At 44.7% G+C, this 26,776-nt stretch overlaps 1 protein-coding gene across 1 annotated transcript in view; it reads left to right on the top strand.

The window, feature by feature from the left end:
• GAB3 (GRB2 associated binding protein 3) overlaps positions 1-26,776 on the top strand; it is a 125,696-nt gene that overhangs the window by 96,155 nt on the left and 2,765 nt on the right. The window contains exons 3-8 of the mRNA XM_029287381.1: positions 8,683-8,899; positions 10,778-11,250; positions 14,291-14,346; positions 15,948-16,203; positions 18,957-19,038; positions 24,748-24,850. Coding sequence (XP_029143214.1) covers positions 8,683-8,899; positions 10,778-11,250; positions 14,291-14,346; positions 15,948-16,203; positions 18,957-19,038; positions 24,748-24,850 — 1,187 coding nt within the window. The remainder of the gene's footprint in view (positions 1-8,682; positions 8,900-10,777; positions 11,251-14,290; positions 14,347-15,947; positions 16,204-18,956; positions 19,039-24,747; positions 24,851-26,776) is intronic.

Raw genomic sequence — 26,776 nt, 5'->3', positions numbered from 1 at the left:
TGAGAGCCAACGCTGATTTTGGCCCGCTGTGGTCAGAAGGGACCTGGGAACTCCAAAAAAAAGGGATTTTCCAGGTTCCTGCAGTCTTTGCGACCTTGAAATTGCCTCCCTTGCTTTAAATCCATCTCCAAGTTCAAGCTCCATGGCCTGTTTCCTATCTTCCTTCTTCGTTTTCTGGTCTGCAGGGCCAGATAGAGGAGGGGTCATGCAATCCCATCCTTGTCTTTCCAACCCCTGGTTTCTTTTTCTCAGATTCTAATCTTTCTGCGTTTAGCGGAGTCTGCACTCGCAATAAGGAATCCTCAATTTACAACCATTTGTTTAGGTGACCGTTCCGAGTTCCAACACGCAGAAAAAAGTTGACCTGCAACCAGTCCTACAACTTATCAAAGGATCTGTGGAAAAAGTGCAGAGAAGATGATTAAAGGCCCGGAGACTAAAACATACGAAGCACAGTTGCAGGGTTTGGGTTTGGCCAGTCTAGAGAAAAGAAGGACTAGGGGGGACATAATAGCTGTATTCCAGGATTTGGGAGGCTGACACAAAGAGGAGAGGGGGATCAATTTATTTTCCAAAGGACCAGAAGGTAGGACCAGAAACAATGGATGGAAACTAATCAAGGAGAGAAACAACCTGGAATTAAGGAGAAACTTCCTAACTGTGAGGACAATCAACCAGTGGAAGAGCTTTGCCTCCAGAAGTTGTGGGTGCTCCATCATTGGAGGTTTTCAAGAGGAGACTGGACAGCTACTTGTCTGAAATGTATGGGGTCTTCTGCTTGAGCAGGGGGCTGGACTAGAAGACCCCCAAAGTCCCTTCCAGCTTGATTCTGATTCTGATTCTGCTCTCCAGAGATCAGAATGTAGGTGCTTGGCAACCGGCATAGATTTAAGATGGTTGCAGTGTGCCAGAGTCACATGATCGCCATTTGCAACCTTCCCAAGTCAGCAGGGAAAGCCTGATTCACTTAATGGCCACATGATTCAGTTAATAACAGCAGGGATTCGTGCAACAACCGTGCAACAACCGTGGCAAAAAAAAAGGTCCAAAAAAAATCGGGCGCAACTCATTTAACAGCCACTTAGCAGCAGGAATTCTGCTCGCAGTTGTGCTCGTAAGTGGAGGACTCTCTGTAAAAAAATAACAAGTCCGTGGATAACTAACATCGCTCGCCCGATCCCTGAGCTGGTTTCAAGCACCATCTTGCCCACCGTGTTCGGATCTGCGCTGTTCCTCACTTACTTATTGACAGGTTCTCAGAATTAATGCTTGCATTCTGAGTGTCTCTCCATAAATTATGCAAAGAAGGAGCTTTGGAGGTCAGTATTTACTTTAGTGCCTTGCTTATTGTTTCTTCTCCCCGAGACTCTGGCTGATCGTTTGCTCCAGCCTGTGGTGTGTCTCTGGAGAGTTGCATCCCAGCTCTGCCCGTTTCATCTGAATGACACTCTGCCTTTTCTTCGTGTACTGCAGAAGGCCATTAGACCCTTTCCCCCATTAATGATCGCTCCAAGACAGATGGGTGAAATCCATATGACCTCCCGGGGTCCTTTGATAACCAGCATCTGGAGACAGTAGTCTAGAGATGAGGCAGATTTTAATTGATGGGCTGGGGGGGGGTTTCTCTCTCAGCTTACTCCACATATATGAAAAACAGCAATCAGTGGCCAATGACTCTGCAGCTAGAATACTCTGGAGCTTAATCTAAGTGCATGAAGCTGGAATGATGGCTTTGGCTACAATGAAACGTAGAAGGTTTAGATTAGATTGACACCTTGATGGAGAATCGAAACATATTAGGTCACATCTGCTAGATGTAATGGATGGATGTCAGATCTGGTCCTTTGGGCGAGAAAGACCATCGACACCATTCGGCTTTTACTAAAAGCCAAGTGGTTTACAGTATCAACGAAGGAGAATATTTGTAGCTCAAGGTTGATATGAGGGGTCCTTGGTGCTCTCTTAGCGTAGCACTGATGATGTTACCTAGTTAGGGTAATGAAACATTTGCAAGAAAACAAGCAAGCTCAGAGAGCACCAAGGACCCCTGGTTTACAGTATAGCAAAGCCAGAGCTGAAGTTTGTACGCCAAAAGTTCCTGGATAACTTTCCTTGGCTACATTGGTCCCTTATTGTCCAATTATATTTGAATAAATTGTTCTGGGAACAGTGTCTTCAACGGTAAGCTGGTGGGAGAGCTGTTGCATTTCCGTTGCTTCTTGTCCTGCCTTCCGGCGCTTTGGAGAATAGCTTGACTCCCTCTTCTTTGGGGCAGCCCCTGAGATATTGGAAGACTGCTATCATGTCCCCCCCTCGTCCTTCTCTTCGTTAAACTAGACAAACCCAATTCCAGCAACCGTTCCTTATATGCTTTAGCCTCCAGTCCCCTAATAATCTTTGTTGCTCTTCTCTGTACTCTTTCTAGAGTCTCAACATCTTTTTTACATCGTGGTGACCAAAACTGGGTGCAGTATTACAAGTGTGGCCTTACCAAGGCATTGTAAAGTGGTATTAATATTATAGCACCTTTTATCCCTAGTCAGAATAGACAGTAGGGGTGTCAAATGATTGAATGTCTGGAGGATGTACAGCAAGGAAAAAACATGGTCAAGTTATTTGACGGCTGTATCACACCACTACTGTCTCTTCTGGCTAAGGATAATGGGAGCTATAATCCAAAATATCTGACGGGTCCCGTTAGCTGCAGGTTTATTACATTTTCATTCAGAAAATTGATATGGCCGCCCAAGTCACTGACTCCGGACAGCCTTATCAAAATAGCTGTGCTGGTGCAGTGGTTAGAATGCAGTATCGCAGGCCAACTCTGCCCACTGCCAGGAGTTCGATTCTGACCAGCTCAAGGTTGGACTTCAGCGGCTGGCTGGGGAATTCTGGGAATTGAAATCCACAAGTTTTATATTTGCCAAGGTTGGATGCCCCATGTTTTAGAGGGGGAGGGGGAAGTCTAGCCAAAGGCTGGGTCTCCTGCCTTTTTCAGCACCACGGATGGCTTGAACGCTGATCTGGCCAGCTTTGAAAAACCAAGCAGAAAATCCCTGGAGGGTCCAATCAGTTGTGTCTGTAGATGTGAGCAGATCTTTCTGCAGGCGTTGATTCAGATATGAATGGCCAGGCAACCTTTTTCAACTGGATGCTTTTAGCCGAATAAGCATCCCTAGGTGGGGAGGTCAGAGTGGGAAAGGCAAATGGATAAGTTTAGAAAGATATCTCCCAGGGTAACACATGGAAATGTTATCAGGAGAAGACATCTGTTCCTTTTGCTAGGAAACATGAATATTGCCATCTGCTGGTCACAACTGATCGATTAGTTTTTCAGTTGGAAACCTTGTCATGAATAGACTTCACCAACACAGTCGAGCCCAACCTTTTTGTTGTTAAGTGAGGCAGTTGTTAAGCAAGTTTTGCCCCATTTTACGACTTTTCTTGCCACCTTTGTTAAGGGCATCACCGCAGTGGTTAAGTTAGTAGCACCGTTGTAAAGTGAACCTGGCTTCCCCGTTGACTTTGCTTGTCAGATGGTCAAAAAAAGGGATCACTTGACCCCCGGGACGCTGGAACCGTCATAAATAGGAGTCAGTTGCTAAGCGTCTGAATTTTGATCCCGTGGCCACGGTGGATGCTGCCATGGTGGTAAGTCTGAAAATCGGTCATAGGTCACTTTTTTTCAGTACCATAATAATTCCGAATGGTCACTAAATGAACTGTTGTAAGTGGAGGACAAACTGTATAAACATTCCTATTCCCACGTTACTTTCTTCTTTGGTGATAAGTTCCCTTTTTCTCTCTCTTCATAATCCCATTTTTCTCTGTCATGGCTATTTATCAAATTCAGGTTAGTAAATAAACTGAAAGGCAGGTAGTCCTTGACTTACGACGACAGTTGGAACCAGAGTTTCCATCACTAAGCGTGGGTTGCACCTGATTTTACAACCTTTATTGCCATGTTGTTAAGTGAAACGTGTGGGTTGTTAAGCAAATGCAGCTTCCCCCGTTGATTCTGCTTGTCAGAAGCCAGCTAGAAGTGTCACGAATGGCAGTCACGTGACCTGTGAGCCTGCAACAGTCACAAGTACATGTCAGTTGCCAACCAATTTTTGATCACGCGACTGTTGTGGTGCAGTGATGGTTGTAAGTGTGAGGATGGATTGTAAGTCCCTTTTTTCCACAGCCGTCTTAACTTCGGACGGTCTCTAAATGGCAAAGGGTTGTAAGTTGAGAACTGCCTGTATCTAATTCAGAGATGGTTATAGGGGATCTAGGGGATGGTTATAGGGGATCTGTGCCCGCTCCCCAACAGTCCTTTCAGCCCGCCAGAGCAAATTACACTTCAAACTTGTGCATAGCTGAAACCTAGATTGTGCAATGTGAGGTTTTGGCCATCTGCGCGAAGGCTGAAATTTCGTAAGCTTCTGTACGAAAATCATGGGATCCGTTACTCAAAGTACTGGCTTTCTAGCCTCCCGAAATGAGAATGCTGACATGTCATGAGTTTTGGTAGTCTCGTGGGATTGGGGACAACATGAGGGAATTGGTGGTACCTGTTGACCCCCAGGGCATGGTGGCTCGGCGGTTAAAGACACTGAGCTTGTCAGCTGGAAAGCTGGCAGCCCGGGTTTGAGACCCCGAGCGCCATGAGGTAGGTTGAGTTCCCGTCCTCGCCTGAGCTCCTGCCCATCTAGCAGTTTGAAAGCATGCAAAATGTGAGTAGATCAATAGGTACCACTTCAGTGGGAATGTGACAGTGTTCTGTGCACTTCGGCATATAATAATAATAATAATAATTAATAATAATAATAATAATAATAATAATAATAATAATAATAATAATAATAAAGTTGGAAGGGACCTTGGAGGTCATCTAGTCCAGCCCCCTGCTCAGGCAGGAAACCCTATACCATTTCGGACAAATGGCTGTCCAGTTTCTTCTTAAAAAGTTCCAGTGTTGGAGCATTCACCGCTTCTGGAGGCAGGTTGTTCCACTGGTTAATTGTTCTAACTGTCAGGAAGTTTCTCCTTAGTTCTAGGTTGCTTCTCTCCTTGATTAGTTTCCATCCGTTGCTTCTTGTCCTGCCTTCAGGAGCTTTGGAGAATAGCTTGACTCCCTCTTCTTTGGGGCAGCCCCTGAGATATTGGAAGACTTGCTATCATGTTCCCCCTCGTCCTTCTCTTCATTAAACTAGACATACCCAATTCCAGCAACCGTTCCTTATATGTTTTAGCTTTTCTTGCCTAAATGTAGAACCTTACTTAGTCATGCTGGCCATGTGACCATGGAAATGTCTTTGGACAATACTGGCTCCCTCGGCTAGGAAACGGAGACGAGCACCCCCTGGGTGTCAATAGATAAAGGTAATGGTTTCCCCTGTCCAATCGGACGTGGCTGGACAGAGAAACCTTTACCTATTGACTTCCAGGTTCTGGGAAAAAAAGGTTGCTGGGTTTTGGCTTAATTCACTTCTGTATTTTTGAAGTTTTTGTTTTTTTTTGAAAGAGTGCATGAAACACCTGGAGCAAGTGTTTGGCTGCCCATTTTTCAACAGTAATGTCTTTCCCCAATATAAACACTCTGCTTCTTGGAAACGTTGCTTTAGTTAACATCTTGGCCTCTTTTCCTATAGTGTTTACAGATTAGGGAAGTCGAATTTCTACATAGTGTAAACACCTGGTGGCTTTCCATAACAAACGTTTCACTCTATTTATCTTTCAATTGTCAGTTGAACACTGCTGTGAGAAACAGGACCTTCTCACCCTCCTGGAGGGGGTTGGGAGGGAGCTCTTTCTGCAGCCACTTTTCTTTAAAAGAAAAAACATGGTTAGGAAAACATGGTTAGGACTCTGTACCTAATCAAGGTCTAGAATATGGCTTAATATCAAAATCAGAATAACGGAGTTGGAAGGGAGCTTGGGAGGTCTTCTAGTCCAACCTTTTTCACTTAGGAGACCTTATACCATTCTGGGCAAGTGGTTGTCCAGTCTATTCTTAAAAGCCTCCAGCGTTGGAGCACCCACAACTTCTGGAGGCAAGTTGTTCCACTGATTAATTGATCTCACTGTTAGGAAATTTCTCCTTAGTTCTCAATTGCTTCTCTCCTTGATTAGTTTCCCTCCATTGCTTCTTCTCCTGCCTTTCAGGTGCTTTGGAGAATAGGTTGACCCCCCCTCTTTTTTATGGCAACCCCTGAGATATTGGAACGCTGCTATCATGTCACCCCTGGTCCTTCTTTTCACTAGACTAGACGCACTAAATTCCTGCAACTGTTCTTCATAGGTTTTAGCATATGTTTAGTTTTCTCCCCACTCCTAGTCCAGGGCTTTAAACCCTAAATCTCACCAGCTAGCATATGTGTGTAAATGTAGATCCTTGTCTCTATAAAAACAGGGACCATTGTCAGTCCTATGGCATATGGAAGGTGTAGTGCAGTGGTGGTGAACCTATGGCACGCGTGCCAGAGGCGGCACTCAGAGCCCTCTCTGTTGGCACACGCGCCATCGCTACCAGCAGCAGGTGCATCAGGCCATCACTGCTGCCCGGAGCAGGAGCCCCACCCAGCACAAAGGAGGTGAAGCGGCCGACTACCAAGCTCGAGTAGAGGTGGTAGAGCAAAGGTCACCAACCATTGTTGATTGGTGGACTGGAAGAAAAGGGAGGGGAAAGCATTTTACATGCATGCGTGCGTGCACAGGGCTGCAAGCACGCATGTGCTGCAAATGGGACGGGGCTAGTGCCTGTCTGATACTCACTAGCCCTGCCCTGTTCTTGCATGGTGCAGTGCCTTGTATCTGCACCCCATGGCACGGCCGTTTTTGCGCCTTGCAGCACGGTGGCCCATTTTTGCGTCCCTGGTTTATGCGTGCCAGAGGCGGCACTCAGAGGTGCCTCCCTCCCCCCCCCATGAGGGCACCACAATGCTGATGCGGCCCTGGCACTTTGCGATAAATAAGTGGCTTTTGGGTTGCAGTTTGGGCACTCAGTCTCTAAAAGGTTCGCCATCACTGGTGTAGCGTGTTTCTTAAGGCACCAGCCCCTAACCTTTTGGACACCAGGGACTGGTTCCGTGGAAAGAAGTTTTTCCGTGGACCGGAGGGGGTGTGGTTTCATGTGCTGCATGTATCCCACAGATGGGGCTTCGCTCATTTGCGTGGTCCAGTTTCTGACAGGCCACTGACCGGCGCTGGTCCACGGACCGGGGCTTGGGGGACCCCTGTCTTAAGGCATCAACATTTGTTGATCTGAATAGCCTGAAATGAAGGGTTCACTGTTGCATAAAATGTAAAGAGGAAACTGCCTATGACGAATGTGTGAACATGTGAGTGTTGGAGAATAATGTTTCTGTGGCCAAGGTGTGTGTAGGTGTCTCTTTCCCAGAATTGCACATACCATTAAAGGTTTGATCCACCATCTGTCGGTCTGTAGTTTTTGTGGACTTATTGTGGGGATCTCAAAAAAAGTCAACATTAAATATTTAATATGCCTGGGTCAGAATGACAATGTCCTAACCACCTTTGGTACATCTGCATATCCACTGGTGGAAAGAGTTTAAGTGACACCAGTTGTAAAAGCCAAAAGAAAAGTACAGTTTGTGACTGTTTACCAGCAAGACTTAAACACACAGTCTTGAAATGCTATATTCCAAAGTGCTGCACACAATATCCGTTCCTTTGGCAAACGGATCCGTATGTATTTCAAGACGGTTGCTGCAATTGTATATTTTGGCTTTGCCGGTTTAAAGCAGATTCTCTCGCACCAGTCCAAACTGGAAGACCTGCTGTCCCCAAAAGGCCCTTTATTTACTGTTGTGCTATTAATACATTCATCTGCAGGGGTACTTTTATATCACCATCGGTAAAATTTCACCCAGAGCAGAATTCCTCAGCCAGCATGCTTTAAGATATGGGGAAGTCAACTCCCAGAATTCTCTAGCCAGCTTGCTTTAAGAAATGTGAATTTCAACTCCCAGAGTTGAGTTGGTCAGCATGCTTTGAAGACATGCGGACTTCAGCTGGCTTGGCGGGGAATTCTAGGAGTTGAAGTCCAACATCTTCAAACTGCCAAGGCTGAGAAACCCAGGTGTAGTGGAAAGGTTTGGCAACCTCTTTGTGATCCCAGAAGCCATTGCCCTGCCCTGCCAGGAATGTCTGCAAGAGATAATCAGTGAAGTGAAGATGAGGCGTACATAGGTTGCACACACAATACAGATAAATACACTGCATTCGCACCCTGTTGATTTTGTGTTAACTCTGCCTTGTGGAGACTTTGGCCCTCAGTCCCACGTTTCAAAGCTCTCAGAGCCAGCAAACCCCTGTGGATTAGTAGCAGGTGATGTCAAAATACTGAAACGTGTGTCTTTAAGAAGCTGCCTTTTTAAGTTAGCCAAGATGATTAATGGCTTTTTTTCCACACAAAAAAAACTTTGGGTGACAGAGAAAACAACGTGGAACACATTGATTGTTTCAGCCCAGTTTGGCCTGGAAGCATAGGCCGTCTTCCAAACCCTGACCTCATTTTCCATGCTCATTCCAGCTACTTCCAACACATCGACAGAAGGCAATAACGGATAAAGAATGTAGGCTGCAAACCCTTGAGGCTTCGTTGTAAGGGAAAAAATCCTACACAATTCCCGAGGATACCTCCTAAGCCAGCTTTTGTTTTCTTTGCTGCAGATTCAGGAGACAGCCTGTCCCACACCACGTCTTCCCCACAACCTTCTCCGGCCATTTCTGCCCACGCAACGAGGACTGCAAGTTCTTCTCTTTCGGCTGACCACGCCACCGCCGATGCTGCAGCAGCCGAGGAGACGGCCAGCGAGTCGGAATCTGTCTTTCTGCCTGACTATCTCTTTTTATCCAACTGTGAGACCGGAAAACTCAGCCACATTAGGTAGCGTTATGCTGTTGAACGCCCAATGTATTTATTTTGCTTATTTATGTGTTAAATGGATTTGTCACCCCCTCTCTTAACGAAAGAACTCTGGGCTGCGTTTTGCGTAGAACGGATGAGTTCTGTGAGACTTAAGCCATGATTGGCGGCTTGGCAAAATTGATCAATTCGGCCACTGGGGTTTGTTCGTTTAAGCACAGTGTGAGTCGATCTGTCCCTGAGTAAAATGTAACTTTGGTTTTTTGGCAAAAACGCCCCGTAACAAACACTGGGCTTGCTTAATGACTATGGATTCAGTGGGTCGTTTTTAAGAAGTGTAGAGGTCAACTCCCAGAATTCCCCAGCCAGCATGCTTGAAGAAATGTGGATTTCAACAAACTGGCTGGGGAATTCTGGGAAACGAAGCCCACACATCTTAACGTTATTTAGATAGAGAAACCTTGGCTTAGATCAGACATGTCAAACACGAGGCCCAGAGGCCGGATGCGGCCCGCGATGTGGTTTCATGTGGCCCGCGAAGCCATCCTGAAAACAGTGAGGGAACGGCCCCTGCTGCCTTGGCCCTGGCCAGGCCGGCCGGGAGCCAATGTACAATTTTGTGGTGGCCAACTATGCTGAAACGCATTCAGTCTTAGCTCCACAAGACCGTCTGGAAACAGCGAGGAACCAGCCCCTGCCACGTCTGCCCTGCCCCCTGGGTGCATGTTGGGGAGGTGTCACCCTTTGTGAGGAATGAAGACATGGACCATGCCTTGGCCCTTGCCCTGGTCCCACCCCCTTCTGCCAGAGACCCTCAGATCTGTCCCACTCCTGCCCAGGCCCCCACAGGCACCCTTGACGCGAACGATGTAGAACTGGCCATGCCCACCCAGTAGGACACACCCATCCAGTAGGCCGCACCCACCCTGGCCACACACACACACACCCCCGCCCCCAAGGGCAACCGCAATGCTGATGCGGCTCTCAATGAAATTGAGTTTGGCACCCCTGGCTTAGATTATACTGACAAGCCACCCTTTTGCCTGATTTGACACCCATGTGGATCCCAGTGGACAGAAATGAGTGGAGTTGAAGAAGTAACTAGATGAAGGCAGAAATATTACATTAAGGGTCACAAAAGGCAAAACTTATCAAGCATCAAGTCGCCTTCACAGCGTCCGTGCTTTCTAGTCCCCAAATCCCTCCTGTTATCTCCAGGTTTTCAAGTTTCTTCCTCAGCTTGCTGGCTGAGGAATTCTGGGAGTTGAAGTCCACAAGTCTTAAAGTTGCCAAGGTTGAGGACCCCTGATGTAAAGCACCCATCTGTCATGTAATTGCAGATAGTCCTCGGCTTACAACAGTTCATTTAGTGACTGTTTGAAGTTACAACAGCACTGAAAAAACTGACTTAGGACTGTATTTTCACACAACCATTGCAGCATTTCCATGGTCATGTGATCAAAATTCAGATGCTTGGCAACTGACTCCTATTTATGACGGTTGCCTTCTCCCGGGATCATGTGATCTCCTTTTGTGACCATCTGACAAGGCAAGTCAAGGGGGAAGCCAGATTCTCTCCACAACCGTGTCGCTAACTTAACTGCAGTGATTCACTTAACAACTGTGGCAAGAAAGGCCATAAAACGGGGCAAAACTCACTTAACAAATGTCTCCCTTAGCAACAAATTTGGCACTGCCTGTGTTTGAGAAAAAAAAAAACCCTTGGTATCCTGTCAGGTAAGTAGGATGGAAACCGCACACCTATTTTATTTTATTTTTGCAATTTTCTCACATCAACAACGCAGGAATTGAACGTTTTATTGGGCCATTGTGGTGGGAGGGGGCTTCAGAAAAGGGCTCCAGGGTTCTCTGAGGTGGTAACACCTGCCTCTCTTCCAGGTGCCACAGTTGGTCCAATTCTGACCGCTCTCTGGAGAGGACGTTATCGGATGATGTCTTCTTTGACTTCGTGGCTTCTCAGTCCTCCCTGTGCTTACAGCTTTCTGGTGGGCTGCTTCAAGAGATGGTCCAGCCAACGATTCATGGCATCCTTCCAAGGAACGCGGACTCAAGTGGGCCTCCTTCTAGTGACTTCTCTTCTTCCTCGCCCCTGTCAGGGCCTCCTGCAACACCAACCATCCTAGCAGAAAAAAGCCAGAATACTCTTCCCTATGGCTTTACCGAACTTGAGATTTGGGCTAAGATTCCCCCGCCCAGGCCACCAAAGCCATCCCACTTGCCAGACCGAAGAGCTGAAGAGCAGGCTGGTGGGGTCCTTCAGAACGGACACGCAAGGATCTCCAGCTCTCCGGGGACCTTCGTTCCAAGGAGGATCTCCCTCTCGGGATTGGACAGCATGAAAGGTTGGAGAGGTAAGGGCCAATCTGTAGATCCCAGAGGTGGGTTATTAAAACATGTGTCTTCTCTTTCCCCCAACACGGTGATGAGATTTGTCTGAAATGGTACAGGGCTTCCTGCCTGAGCAGGGGGTTGGACTAGAAGACCTCCAAAGGTCCCTTCCAGCTCTGTTGTTCTGTTATTCTGTTACTTTGCATTCAGTTGTGTCCGACTCTTGGCGATTGGACAGGCCAGGTCTCTCCACAACTTCTGATCTTACACTATTTTTTTGAGTTGTTCTATGCCAGTGGTGGCGAACCTATGGCACGGGTGCCAGAGGCAGCACTCAGAGCCCTCTCTGTGGGCACGCGCACCGTCGCCCCAGTCCTAGGCCTTCATCTGGGTTTTATAAAACCTTTTCGCTTTAGGCCTCCGCTGCCATGTGCAAAAAAAAAAAGGTTCAATCAATCGGTCAATTTCAACTTCTCACGGGAAAAAAAACATCTTGCAAAGTTGGAATTGATTGAACTTTTTAGTCCCACCCAGTCTGCCGTTACCACTGCAGCCACGCCCACCCAATTGGCCACACCCAGCCAATGGGCCACACCCACCCGGCACTCGACGATGCATAAGTGGGTTTTGGGTTGCAGTTTAGGCACTCGGTCTCTAAAAGGTTCGCCATCACTGTTCTATGCTCTGGCTGGTGACAGCTTGGATGGTGTCCAGCCACCATGTTCTTTGATGGCTGGTTTCCTTTTACTGCTAACACTTCCAAGCATCATTGCTTTCTCCAGTGATCTCCCCCGCACGACATGGCCAAAATAAGTCAGTCACAGTTTTGAGATTTTTTTTCTTCCAGTGACATGTCTGGTGTTATGCATTCCAGTACTTGCTTCTTGGTCACCTTTATGTCCAAGGAATGCAGAGGAGCCTTCTCTAGCACCACAGCTCAAATGAGTTGATGTTCTTCCTGTCTTGCTTTCTTAAGGTCCAACTTTTTTAAGGTTCCCCCAACATACAAACAGTAATATTCTCCCCACGTTCATCCTCTGTGGACTCCAATTTTGGTAGGCTGATTGGGAGACCAGAGGAAGGCTTTATGATCAACTTAACAAACTGATCACATAGGTTGGGTTCCTTCAGGTCCCCAAGGGGCTTTTTCAAGAGGCCACTGGACTTGCTTTTTTTTCTTTGAAGATCTTTTGCTTCTCATCCAAGAAGCGTCTTCAGTTCTGGAAATCCATTCATACTCCCGCACCATTTGAAGGATGTTCCTCCCAAAGCACATAGCTAAATGTTTATGGAGGTTCTCGGTCCTCCAGGTCTTGGTTGTCCCCAAAGGTGCTTTTTCAAGAGGCAACTGGACTTTCTTGTTTTTCTTTGAAGACCTTTTGCTTCTCATCCAAGAAGCTTCTTCAGCTCTGTGCAAGCCAACAGGTTCACGCAAACAGAACCACTCACGAATGATCTCAAACAGAAGCTTTATTGCCAGTCACCAGTGTTAACAAGAATCTCCCCAGACGGACTGCTTTGCCTTGGGATCGGTCAGATAAGGCTTCAGGGATTCTGGGAGAGGATTCTGGGGTGTCACTTTCTGCAGTGCAAGGACCTCAAGCTCAGCCCCTTCTTAATGCCTCCCTCCAGCCTAAAGAGAGATTCCACCACAGGTTCAAACAACGTTGCCTGAAACATAGGAGTTAACTTGCGATGCAAAGTGTCCCAGCAGCTCCGCCAATTTAACACCGGAGCAGGCAAGGAATGGCCATTAGTCCTGATGGCTGCATGCTAACCTTGAATTACAGACAGCCGTAACATCAATCTGTCCTCAGAGTCTATGAAATTCCATCCCAGAACAGTACAGCCAACAAGGTCATCAATTATCAGCCACGGAGGAGATCCACCCCTGTATTAGGAAATCTGCCATGGAGGAAATAAGTGAGACAGTGCCTGGCTTTCAAGAGGTCTGTAGGGACTTTGCATCTATTTTCTATTTTCTTTCTTTCCTTCTCTTTTTCCCTCCTTTCCTTCCTTGAACAGATGCTGGTCTTTGCATGGGCATTTGGATCATTTTCCTAAGCCTTGTATAGCAAAGCACCAGCTTGCTTATCAGTGTCCTGAGCAATTCTTGGAAGCTTTCGAGAGCAACACCCATCCTTGGAAATGTTATTCTTCTTACTCATGACCCTTGAGTTGTGTTGGAAAAGAGCTTACTAAAAGGGTGTGTGCTGGTTGCAGCATAAAAACAAACACGTTCACACATACACTGATGGATTTTTCCAGATGAACCCCAACATTTTCTTTCACAGTAAACTCAACTCCAGCTCAACTTCAGCTGCAGAATATTTTCTCCATCCTTATCACATGCAGGTAATCCCCTCGACTTACAACAGTATTCTATATTCTATTCTATTCTATTCTATTCTATTCTATTCTATTCTATTCTATTGTTTTTTCTTATACTATCCTATCCTATCCTATCCTATCCATTTCTTATTCTATTCTATTCTATTCTATTCTATTCTATTCTATTCTATTCTATTCTATTCTATTCTATTCTATTCTTCTACTCTACTCTACTCTACTCTACTCTACTCCACTCCACTCCACTCCACTCCACTCCACTCCACTCCACTCCATTCTATTCTATTCTATTCTATTCTATTCTATTCTATTCTATTCTATTCTATTCTATTCTATTCTATTCTTTGATATAGTTTGTCTTGCTACTGCTAATTCTATCCTTCAGTAGCATCTGGATCCATAGGAAAAAAATGTACCTGATTTGAGAAGCATATTGAAGAAGTGTATTTTTATTCTGGGGTAAGTTCATGCTGCAGTTCTATAATAATCATGGAGTAATTGCACTTAACAGGGCTTCAAGTCAGAATGGATTTTGGTTAATTGGATAGAATTCGAATTTCTTCCAAATTGCATATTGCACCACTGCTTAGAATGAGATCTCGTTCTTTCTTTCTTCAGAAAAGATTGTTGTTGTTGTTTTTAATTTAGCAAATTCAGCAGTTTAGTTTCTTCCATCATGATGAACTGGCTTCTGCTCTTTGTTTTGTTCTGCAGCCGACGTGGAAGAAAATTCTTTACGACGCAGGGATAAGAGGTTGAGCTTGAACTTGGTAAGAGCTTTTTTTCTCACTTGCACACACTTTACACAGTGGTTTTGGCAGGGGAGGTTTTAAAAAAATCCACACCAGTTGGCAGATCAGTGTAAAAGAGGAAAGAAACAGCTCCTGATACAAATTATAACCACAATTATCCCAAAAGTGTTGTTGTTGTTTTCCAAGAGGGAATTGGACTTTCTTGGTTGTTTTTTTTCTTCGAAAACATTGCACTTCTCATCCAAGAAGCTTCTTCAGTTCAAGAAAGTCCAGTTCCTGTTTGGAAAAAAGCACCTTGGAGACAACCGTGACTTGGAAGATTGAGAATTTCCATAGACAAATAAACACAATTAAATACATCCTTGCAACATCCCAAGTGATGGTTTCCTTAATTATGGTTTACTGTATAAATTGCAAGTTCACAAGTGACCCTGTCAGGTTTGCAGGCCATTCTATGACACAAGTGTAAAAAAGATGCTGAGACTCTAGAAAGGGTACAGAGAAGAGCAACAAAGATGATCAGGGGACTGGAGGCTAAAACATATAAGGAACAGTTGCTGGAATTGGGTCTGTCTAGTTTAATGAAGAGAAGGACGAGGGGGGACATGATAGCAGTCTTCCAGTATCTCAGAGGCTGCCCCAAAGAAGAGGGAGTCAAGCTATTCTCCAAAGCGCCTGAAGGCAGGACAAGAAGCAACGGGTGGAAACTAACCAAAGAGAGAAGCAACCTAGAACTAAGGAGAAACTTCCTGACAGTTAGAACAATTAACCAGTGGAACAACCTGCCTCCAGAAGCAGTGAATGCTCCAACACTGGAAGTTTTTAAGAAGAGACTGAACAACCATTTGTCCGAAATGGTATAGGGTTTCCTGCCTGAGCAGGGGGTTGGACTCAATGACCTCCAAGGTCCCTTCCAACTTTATTATTATTATTATTATTGTTGTTGTTGTTGTTGTTGTTGTTGTTATTATTATTATTATTATTATTATTATTATTATTATTATTATTATTATTATTATTATTATTATTAAGTAGACAAGCCATATTTTAGTTTAGTATCTGTGTGGACCAACCCTTAGCCTTTTTGTCCTTCTTAGCTGGAGGATTAACAGATGAGCTGGAAGAAGAAACTGATGTAAATGTCTTGCATTTGCTCCAAATTGGGGTCCAGATGACTAGAATCTCTGAGATGACAGGGGAACATCTTGTAATATTATCTGAAAGGTTTTCAGTCAACCCTAACTCTTTTCAATTCCGTCCTGTGAATCTTGAGGAAATTAGCAACATGGCTCTGGCAATACCACCTTGTGAAAATAGATCGATCAATCAGAATAAAGCTGGAAGGGAATTTGGAGGTCATCTAGTCCAACCCCCTGCTCAGGCAGGAAACCCTATACCATTTCGGAGAAATGGCTGTCCAGTCTCTTCTTAAAAACTTCCAGTGTTGGAGCATTCACCACTTCTGGAGGCATAGCATAGGGTTTTCTGCCTGAGCAGGGGGGTTGGACTAGAAGACCTCCAAGGTCCCTTCCAGTGCTGTTATTCTGTTATTAACTTTTGATCTGGAGATGGCTTGCTGATCATGCTCACTCTGCCTCTTTCTTTCTCGTTTTGTGAAGCCTTGCCGAGTGAGCCCTCTCTATTCCTGCTCGTCAAACAACTCCGAAGACAGTTACGTTCCCATGCATCCACGCGCCTCCCCACCTGTCCCCGGAACTGACTGCACACCTGATGGCTACATTCCCATGAACCCAGGACCGGCTACTTTTGCTCTCGCTGAAGTTAGCACAGACAAGCTCACCAGCCCCTTGCCTGAACTGCCCACCGACTTGGAACCCCCTCCGGTCAACCGGGATCTTAAGCCTCGGACAAAATGTAAGCTCTTCTCCCCCCCACCCCCTGTATTTTTTAATGACCCCCCTAGCAGGGCTGGAGAGGAAGTGGACATCAGAAATATTAAGCAAAAAAAACCTGAGAGATGTCAGGTCTAGGATAAGAGAACAGATTTGGGATTAGCACTGATGAATCCTGATTTTAATTTCCTAAAGTGCCTATGAGGGTTTTCTCTTCCACGGAGAAATCATCTTTTTAGCAGCTTTCCTGGTTTTCCTATTCTTCAGCTATAGGTAGTCCTTGATTTATGACCACAATTGAGCCCGGAATTATGGTCTTAAGTCACAACAGTCATGAAACAGGTCACCATGTCCCTGTGCCTAATTTTATAACCTTTTTTATAGTGGTCGTTAAATGAATGCCACATTTGTTAAACGAACACTATGAGCATTAAACAAACGTGTTTTTCCCAAAGGGGCATTTTTTAAAAAAATATTTTTTGCCAGAAACCAGAAATAAATGCTAGAATGCATGCCGAAAATTGTGGTCCCATAATTATAGGATGCTGCAAATGGCCATAAACGTGAGCCAGTTGCCGAGCACCCCAAATGCAATCATGTGGCAGTGAGTATCTGTGCCTGCAGCCATTGGAACTTCAAAAAATGGGCCATAAGTAAGTCTTGAAAGGTCCTTTGTAACTTTGAACAGTCGCTAAACAGCAGGTTTTTAAGTGAGAATTACCTGTAAACACCAAGAGCAGGTAACAGGAGAAGAACCTGAAAAGAAATACCAAATGCTTGGAGAAAAGGTAGAAAAACAGAAACAAGGTAAGGAAACTTTCAGGAAATCAGAGGACAGATTTCAGGATAATGGGACAAGGAAGTCCCAAAGACAGATGACGTGGATGGTGGCACATTTGGAGCTTGTCTAGATCAGAGGTCCCCAACCTTTTGGGCACCAGGGACCGGTTCCGTGGAGAGAGGTTTTTCCGTGGACCGGAGTGGTTTCATGTGCTGCCTGCATCTCGCGGATGGGGCTTTGCTTGTTTGTGTGGACCGGTTGCTGGCATGCCGCGGCCGGGTACTGGTCCACGGACAGGGGGTTGGGGACCCCTGGTCTAGATCACACAGGCAAGGATAGGAGTCATAGCCACAGATTAGTTGGTGGCTAGATCCCATATCGAGAAAATCACACTGCAACTTTGTGCAAGGAAACGATCAAGACAAAAACCTTCTTTTTTCTTGGGAGAGTGATAAAGACAGATCGGTTTATCGCCACCTACTGAAAAAAGCCATTCTGCCATTCAGTTCATCACAAATCTAAAAATCCCAGAATCCTGCAAAAAACCTCCAGGAGACCTGCCAAACCGGTTTTCAGATCAGTTTGTCATTAAACTTCATTCTTCAAGAAGAAACTTTTCAAGTTCTTTGGAGTTGCCTAAAGCTTGAAGTTCTTCTTCCCCAACCGCAATCCCTACACAGAGTTGCCTTTAACAAGATTTGTTAAAGTGACGAAAGGATGAGGATGATAAGAATTCCAGCATCGGAATTCTTTGCCCTTGAGAACCAATTATCCCTATGTTTTTTTTAGGAGGGGACTTTCTTTTTCTAACAGCCTTTTTGATGAATTGACAAGGAGGTGGGGGTCTCTTCATTCATAATGGGAAAGTTTAGTCAAGCACGTGAAAGCTCCTACAAACTTTAAAGGTAGGATCATTAAAGTAGCTGCATCCTTTTTCTTTGAATCGTCAATACAGAACGAACAATATTGATGACAGAGCTCAAGGGAGTGATTCTGAGTCTCCGTGTCCGAAAGCTGAAGATACATCTTCCTGCCCCCCACCCCAATTCATAGCCACAGTTAAAGGCATCTACTCACCTTGTTATAAAGGCATTCCAAATTTGCAGCACTTAACCGAGAATTCTTTCCACACGGGCATCACACATAGACCATCTTCTCCGTAGTAGGTACAAAACTCTGGAGCAACTTGATCATTTTGGGCCATGTTGGTGCCTTAAGTCACTTGACTTGCCCAAATGATGGACTGTAGTACCTTCTCTGGCCTTTATGAAGGTGGTGCTGCAGCTCAGGAAAAACCAAACCGGTTTACTCACTGACTAGCCTTGGTGTAGAGAGCAGAAGTAAGCTGTATGTCCTAGACATAGCTTGCATATCAAATCCCCATGGAAATTATAGTCCAGGGGTCTTCAAACTTGGCTCTTTTGTGACTGGTGGACGTCTGGGAGTTGAAGTCCACCAGTCATAAAAGGGCCAGGTTTGAAGACCCCTGGTCTGAACCCTAGGCTGAGCTCCAGGTTGAAATCCCACAGGGTCAAATACTGCTTCTTTCTTGTCAATATAGGTAGTCTTAATTTACCACCACAGTTGAGACCAGAATTTTTGTCAGTGCAATTATAAGTCGAGCAACGAGGTGACTCAACCTGCCCGTTTTAGAGCCATTTTTATAACGGCCGTAAAGCGAATCACCGTGGTGCGATAAGCAAAACGTGGTTGTTAAGCAAATCCAGCTTGCCCAATGAGCACATGACCTCAGGATGCTGCAACCGATCCTAGATACAAGCCAGTGCCCGGATTGCAGTCACATGACCACAGGGTGCGCAATGGCGAGTATGTCCTAAGGCACGTTTTTCAAAGCCTTCGTAACTTCAAACCGTTGTTAGGTGAACAGTGGTTAGGTCAAGGAATACCTGCAACCAGTGAATTGTATTGAGAGGTTTTCAGTTGAAGTTCTTCCCTTTTTCTGACGAATCAGATGTTTTCTCTTTAACCCTTAGTCCGACCGCCTCCGCTGGACCTACGAAATCTTTCCACCATCAGAGAACATTCTGCCTTAACCAGGACGTGGACTGTGCCTTAGTAAGTGGCTTTGGGACCTGCTGGGCTTTGTAGAATTTACTCGTAACAAGGGCAGATGGTTAATCTCAAGGCAGAGAGAGGGTTCTGGTAAGGTCACTCCACCTAATAATAATAACAACAATAACAACAACAACAATAATAATAATATAATAACAACAATAATAATAATGCAATCCCAAAACAACTGGAGCACCACTTGAACACTATTGGCATTGACAAGTTCACCATTAGTCAATTGCAGAAGGTGACCTTACTAGGAACTGCTTCCATCCTGTGACGATATCTGTAATACCATCAAACGTCCACATCTGCCTGTACCAGGTCCTTGGGAAGGACTCGATATGTAGACAAAAATGTCAAATCTAGTCTGAACATCTGGCTTACTGTGCGATGATCAGTAGTAGTAGTAGTAGTAGTAGTAGTAGTAGTAGTAGTAGTAGTAGTAGTAACGAAGTTGGAAAGGACCTTGGAGGTCATCTAGTCCAACCCCTTGCTCAGGCAGGAAACCCTATACCATTTCAGACAAATGGCTGTCCAGTCTCTTCTTAAAAACTTCCAGTGTTGGAGCATTCACAACTTCTGGAGGCAGGTTGTTCCACTGGTCAATTGTTCTAACAGTCAGGAAATGTCTCTAGGTGGCTTCTCTCTTTGGTTAGTTTCCATCCGTTGCTTCCATCTGTTGTATCCATTGTTGTCGCAGATTGGGTTCACACATCATGCCAAGTTGCTGTTTGTCTGGTTCCGGTTTGAGTAACTCACAAACGGTTGGATTCACTACATGTTGATTGGCTTTGCACCACAACCTAACCAGAATTTTTTAGAAAATTGTGAAATTCTTACTTTCCCATATTTTTTCCCTGAAGATGGAAACATACCTAGATGTTGGCAGAATTCTCCAGTGCCAATCACAGCGTGGGACGCTCACCTGCCTCTGCTCCATCTGATCCAAGATATGGATCCACATGGGCTAAATAAAAGCTGTCGGTTTTTCCATTACCAATTTTTGCAGTGCCAATCATAACTCTCGGCACTCTGTGCCATGACTGCATTTAGTAGTTTCCTTTCTCTAGGTTTAAGGGGGGCACCGGGAGGCCAGTGGCTCCTACTCGCCCTCAAAATCCCAAATCAGTTTTTTTCAAAAGAGTCATGTCAGGGTTTTCAAAGGGAAGGAAAATCAAGGCTGTAAACTTCCTTGATCCCACTGCCATGAAAATGTTTTTTAAATCCTTCCATTCCAGAAATCAACAAAAATAAGACGAGAACGATGTCACTAGATGGCGTCTTGCAAATATCCAATGAGATATAGAATAACAGAGTTGGAGGGAACCTTGGAGGTCATCTAGTCCAACCCCCCTGCTCAAGCAGGATAGTCTATGGTACCATTTCAGACAAATGGCTGTCAAGTCTCTTCTTGGAAGTCTCCACACCTTCTGATTGCTGATTGTTCTCACTGTTGGGAAATTTCTCCTTAGTTCTAGGTTGCTTCTCTCCTTGATTAGTTTCCATCCGTTGCTTCTTGTCCTGCCTTCAGGTGCTTTGGAGAACAGCTTGACTCCCTCTTCTTTGGGGCAGCCCCTGAGATATTGGAAGACTGCTATCATGTCCCCCCTCGACCTTCTCTTCATTAAACTAGACATACCCAATTTCTGCAACCGTTCCTCATATGTTTTAGCCTCCAGTCCTCTAATCATCTTTGTTGCTCTTCTCTGCTCTCTTTCCAGAGTCTCAGAACATGTTTTTTATATTGTGGTGACCAAAGCTAGATGCAGATCAGACTGGTTGTTCTCCCCTCCATCTATGTTAACAATGTCTGAGCTACAGTTTTAACCATGGACAGGATCCCTCTGCCCTCCAAAATACATCCACATTTTTCATCCCAACGGTTTTAAGTTATCATAGCAGCCTGTTTAAAGTTTAGGGTATCTAAGAGAAATGTATTTCATATTCTTTCGCTAGAAAGAGACTCTGGTAAATTGCATCTCCGAAAAAAACATCCTTACGCTTGTAGGGAACTCCTCCCTGCCATAAAAATAAGAGACAGGAAAGCATTTGCTGCATTCCAACATTCCAGGAATAAATTGGCTTTGAAACATCAGCAGTTCAAAACAAAATATATATCTGGAATTTTGCATGCCTGAGAAGCGCCACGATAACTAAAAGGCTATTTTGTAAGATTTATTTTTTTTTAGAAAGTTGGGCCTCTCCTTCCCAAAGTAATGTAAAAATTAGGCTGACACCTCTGGTATCTTGGAAAGAGATCCTGCTCCTCTTTTTCATTCTGACATCTTGGAAGACTGGATGGGTGGGGAAGTCGCTTGGAAAACCAGATATGCAGCTATCTTATAGTTCCAGCTTTTCTACTGGGCCAGACACCATCCAGAAAGGCAGAAAAGATAACCGCTACTATCACCATGGATAAAAGAGCACTAGGACTGTCGTTTATTAGGAAGGAGAAGGAGCCATGTGCTGAAGAAGTGGAGACTCATGACAGCTGACAATTTTGGACATGCTAAACCCTGCTGGTGGTAATCTGGTTGGAGATGACTTCAGACTGAAAGACTATGGGGTCCTTGGTGCTCTCTGAGCTTGGTGCTTTTCTTGCAGACATTTCATTACCCAGCTAGGTAGTGACATCAGTGCTAGAAGGGAGTGGGGTCTGCAAAATGGAGGAGGAGGAGGAGGAGGAAAAGGGGAAGGAGAGGAGGAGGAGGAGGAGGACAACAACTGTGGAGTCCTTGGTGAGATCTGAGCTCGGTGATTTTCTTGCAGAATTTTCATTACCAAACTAAGTAACAATGTCAGGACTAAAGGGAGCAGGGTCTTCTCTTATTTTAATATAGTAGTGGCGTGTCCTGTCAGTGTCTGGGTCTGCAACTCCCAAATTTAATAATAATAATAATAATAATAATAATAATAATAATAATGATGATGATGATGATGATGATGATGATGATGATGATGATGATGATGATGATGATGATGATGATGATGATGATGATGATGATGATGATGATGATGATGACGACGATGATGATGATGATGATGATAATGATTGCACAGACTGACTACAAGCAGCGGCATGACAAAGTAGCAACCATGGTGCATTGGAAGATCTGCAAGAAATATCATTTGCCTGGTGGGATCATAAAATAGAGAAAGTCATAGAAAATGATAAAATTAAACTGCTCAGAATTCAAACAGACAAGCACCTGCAACATAACACCTCGGACAATTGTTTTCGATAAGAAAGACAAAAAAGTCTGGATCGTGGACGTGGCAGTGCCTGGAGACAGCAGAATAGACGAGAAAGAACGGGAGAAGATAACAAAATACAAAGACCTACAAATAGAAATAGAAAGACTGTGGCAAAGGCAAGCAAGGGTAGTAACAATAGTAATAGGCGCCTTGGGTGCAATCCCAAAACAACTGGAGCACCACTTGAACACCATCATCGGCATTGACAAATTCGCCATTAGTCAATTGCAAAAGTCGGCCTTACTAGGAACTGCTTCCATCCTGTGACGATATCTGTAATATCATCAAACATCCACATCTGCCTATCCCAGGTCCTGGGTAAGGATTCGATAGGTAGACAAAAATGCCAAATCCAGTCTGAACATCTGGCTGACTGCGATGATCAATAATAGTAGTAGTAGTGGTAGTGGTAGTTGGAAGGGACCTTGGTCTGCCACCATCGCAGTAATTACATCTGAAGGGTGCCCAGAATCCCCAAAATAATATTTTTTAAATTCTTTTCTAAAGGCTGAACTTTTGTGAGATTTCAGTTTCCTTACCTAAAATGTCAACAGGTTGAAGAACATAAGAAGAGCAGACAGAAACCCCTTTGCTTTGCTTTGCTTTTTTAAAAAATATTTTATTGGGTTTTTTTTACAATAAAAATCTCCAGTGCCTGGTGTGCAGCACGTTGTCTTGGTTTATATATTTGAAAAAAAAGCAATAATAATTAATTAACAGTCCATAATGATTGATTTTGATAATTCCATCATTAGTACATTAATAATATATTTCTTTGATCTTCCCTTCTCCCAATTGTATTCTCCTTCTTCAACCTTAAACAAATATACTTCTCAATATGTTCAATGTATAAATGATTAAATATACATTTTTCATGTTTGTACCGATAATGATAGCATCTATATATCTCAGCCTTTCTTATGGTCCAACTTTCACAGCCATACGTTGCAACGGGGAAAACCATGGCCTTGACTATACGCACTTTTGTTGGCAGGGTGATGTCTCTGCTTTTTAGTATGCTGTCTAGATTTGCCATAGCTTTCCTCCCCAGGAGCAAGCGTCTTTTAATTTCTTGGCTGCAGTCCCCATCTGTGGTGATCTTGGATTTTCTTAATTAAAAAGATATAAAAACAATTTTGGATTTTGCAAGTAATGGTGAGTTAGATTACCTGGGTCATTCTGCCTGTAGTCCCTGGACCTCAGGTGGGGCACTCATCTGCTCCAGCTTTGAAGCAGCAATGTAGAACCTTGTAAGGAAGCCCTTTATGAAATTATGGATACTTTCTCATTCAGACATTGGAAAAAAAACCCCAAAGCAATCAAATACTAGAAGAAGACTAGCTTCCCCTGCAGTAAATGTCTCAATTTATGGAGATGGACTAGTAAAGTGTTGCACCCGGCAAATGGATTTGGCTGTGATTTAGGAAGGAAAGAAAAAAGGATGAAAAACAGACAGTCTCCAAGGGCAAATGTATTTATATATTCGTATGCCGTTCAGAATAGAGTTATGGTTTTGGTACAGGTAGTCCTCAACTTAGGACCACAACTGAGTCCAAAATTTATGTTGCTAAGTGAGACATTTGTTAAGTGAGCTTTGCCCATTTTATGACCTTCCTGTCCACAGTTGTTCAATGAATCGCCGCAGCTGTTCAGTTAGTAACACAATTGCTAAGTGAATCTGGCTTCGCCATTGACTTTGCGTGTCAGAAAGTCGCAAAAGGGGATCACGTGATCTCGGGACGCTGCAGCCGTCATAAATAGGAGCCAGTTTGCCAAGCATCCAAATATTGCGACGGTTGTATGTCTGAAAAACAAGCATAAGTCACTTTTTCGGTGCCGTTGTTAAGTTCGAGTGGTCACTAAATGAACTGTTGTAAGTTGAGGACTACTTGTACCTGATTAAATGTTGCAGGATCCAATCTGGGTCGGTCACCAGGTCCAGAATATTTGGTCTTCCGAGCTTTTGGACACGTGCTGGGGCCCATCTTCAGGGAACCTCTCTTTTGTGACCGACCCAGATTGGATCCTGCAACGTTACCCTGGGACACGGATATTCGCCTTCATTCTTGGTTAAATTATCTCCATCCCAAAAATACTACTAGCTGTAGAAGGCAAAGTGAAGCATCACTTGCAGATGCCCGTGGACGAGATGTTTACTATCCCTTGGACATCAGTGGACAGGTCTATGCTTGCATCATAGTTTCCTATACCGCTGTGGCTGGGTAATTTTTATGTATTGTCAAATTCAACAGCAGGGACGAATAATATATAGAGATGAGCTGAATGGTTCCCTTTTTGTAGCTCATGCCAATTGCTGGGCTCTGGATGGTTTATTCCCTGCCCAGACAGCGTCAGGATTTGGCGAGATTTCAGAGCATCTGGGGAAACTCATCCTTGACCTCTTGTCTTTCTTTGTTTGCTTTTCGGTGGTGTCTCTTTTTTTCCCCCTGCTAGCAATCGAACAAGCTTTATCTCTCCAGAAAGAGACTGCATTAATTCAGCGAGGATATTTGCTGCCTCGGTTTCCGGAGAAGAGGAAGGAAGTTACATTGAAATGGTAATTATTTTCATACAGCTCTTCCCTGCTCGCCTTTTGACAAATGGCATGAACGGAACCCGCTCAGAGGAGAACCGTTGCCCTACTGAAGAAATTCCCTGGAAAAAACACAAGGCTTAATTGACACAGCGATAAGGGAAGCTTTTTCCTGTTTTACAGACCTCTGTTGTGCACATAGGCGTAGGTGGCCCTGCTCCAAATAACCACAAAGATCAGGCAGAGATGCACCCGGGCGTCTGTGGGGTGGAAAGAGAGATCCTGCACTCTTTTTCATATCAGGTCTATCCCTTCAAATTCAATGGGGAAGCTAAGACGATTGCTGTGTAGAAAACCGGCCTAGACAATATTGTGGAGATGGGCTTCTGATAAGGCAGGGACCCCCAACCTTCCTGCCTTGATGGCCTGGCCTGGCAGGCACACGCGTGAGCGCAACAGCTCCATTGGTGCGAGCAGCGGGCGCTCGCACCCTCCACTTGCACGAACGGAGCTTCATGCGTGAGCGCAAGGGCCCACCGCTCCCACGAGTGGAGCTTCGCACGTGCGTGCTTGCCCATCACTCGGGCAGCCCGGTTTCAAACAGGCCATGGTCTGTTAGTGGGCCGTGGCCAAAGGGTTGGGGACCCTTGTGATAAGGGGCCTTCCGACACAAAATGAAATGAAGCATGGGACACTATATTTATTTTATTGTGTTGTGTTGTGTTGTGTTGTATTGTATTGTATTGTATTGTATTTGATTGTATTGTATTGTATTTGACTATTTTATTTGATTGTATTTTATATGGTTGTATTTTATTTTATTTTTTTATCTGCCACCTATCTCTCCAAGAGGCAACAAATCAAGGTAACACTTTGTGTACAGGGAGTCCTCAACTGAACGACCACAACTGAGCCCAACATTTCAGTTGCTAAGGAAGACGGCCACTCAGTGACTTTTGCCCCATTGTACGACTCTTCTTGCCACAATTGTACGACTGGATCCCTGCAGCTGTTAAGCTAATCACACGGTTCTTAAGTGAACCGACTCCCCCATTTGACTCTGTCAGGAGGTCACAAATAGTGATGGTGTGACCCCCCGGGATGCTGCAACCGTCATAAATGGGAGTCAGTTGCCAAGTATCTGAATTTTGATCACGCCACTCTGGGGATGTTGCAAAGGTTGTAAGTGTGAAAAATGGTCATAAGTCACTTTTTTTCAGTGCCGTTGTAACTTTGACTGGTCTCTAAAAAAACCTGTAGGCAAGGGAGGGGGGGTAAAGGGCGTCATCAGTCTTGAATCCCTTCGTGCCCACTAGAGATCTGAGTCCAGCCTGCCTTGAATTCCGTGGACTCTTATCTGGTCCCAGTTTGCCTCGATTGTCCGTAGTTCATATTCTTGTAAAGAGCTAGCATGGATTAAACCTGCACTCACTTGAACAACCCAGGTTCCCGATTTCTTGCACCTGACAGAACCCAGTTTCTGTCATAGTGTGAGAGCCCTCAACTTACAACAGTTCATTTAGTGACTGTTCAAAGGTACAACAGCACTGGAAAAAGTGACTTGTGGCCGTTTTTCAACGTTACAACCTTTGCAGCCATCCCCACAACCACGTGATCACAATTCAGATGCTTACTGGTTCCTATGTGTGACCATTGCAGTGTCCCAGGGTCACGTGATCACTTTTTGGTGACCTTCTGACAAGCAAAAGTCAATCGGGGTAGCCAGACTCACTTAACAACCGAGTGAGTAATTTATCAACTGCAGCGATTTACTTAACGACTGTGAATAAGAAAGGTTGTAAAAATGGGACAAAACTCTCTTAACAACAGAAATGTTGGGCTCAGACATAGTTGTAAGTCGAGCAGTACCTGTACGTGAAGATGACCTTGGAAGACAGAAGGAAGAGCCGCAACTTCGACAGTTGTCAGAGAAACACAGGGATGGGGGGG

The sequence above is a fragment of the Protobothrops mucrosquamatus genome, unplaced genomic scaffold (genome assembly GCF_001527695.2).
Source record: "Protobothrops mucrosquamatus isolate PMUCROS unplaced genomic scaffold, P.Mucros_1.0 scaffold_25, whole genome shotgun sequence".
NCBI classification, from domain to species: domain Eukaryota; kingdom Metazoa; phylum Chordata; class Lepidosauria; order Squamata; family Viperidae; genus Protobothrops; species Protobothrops mucrosquamatus.
The sequence above is the reverse complement of the archived record's forward strand: the minus strand, read 5'-3'. Positions and strand labels throughout refer to the sequence as shown.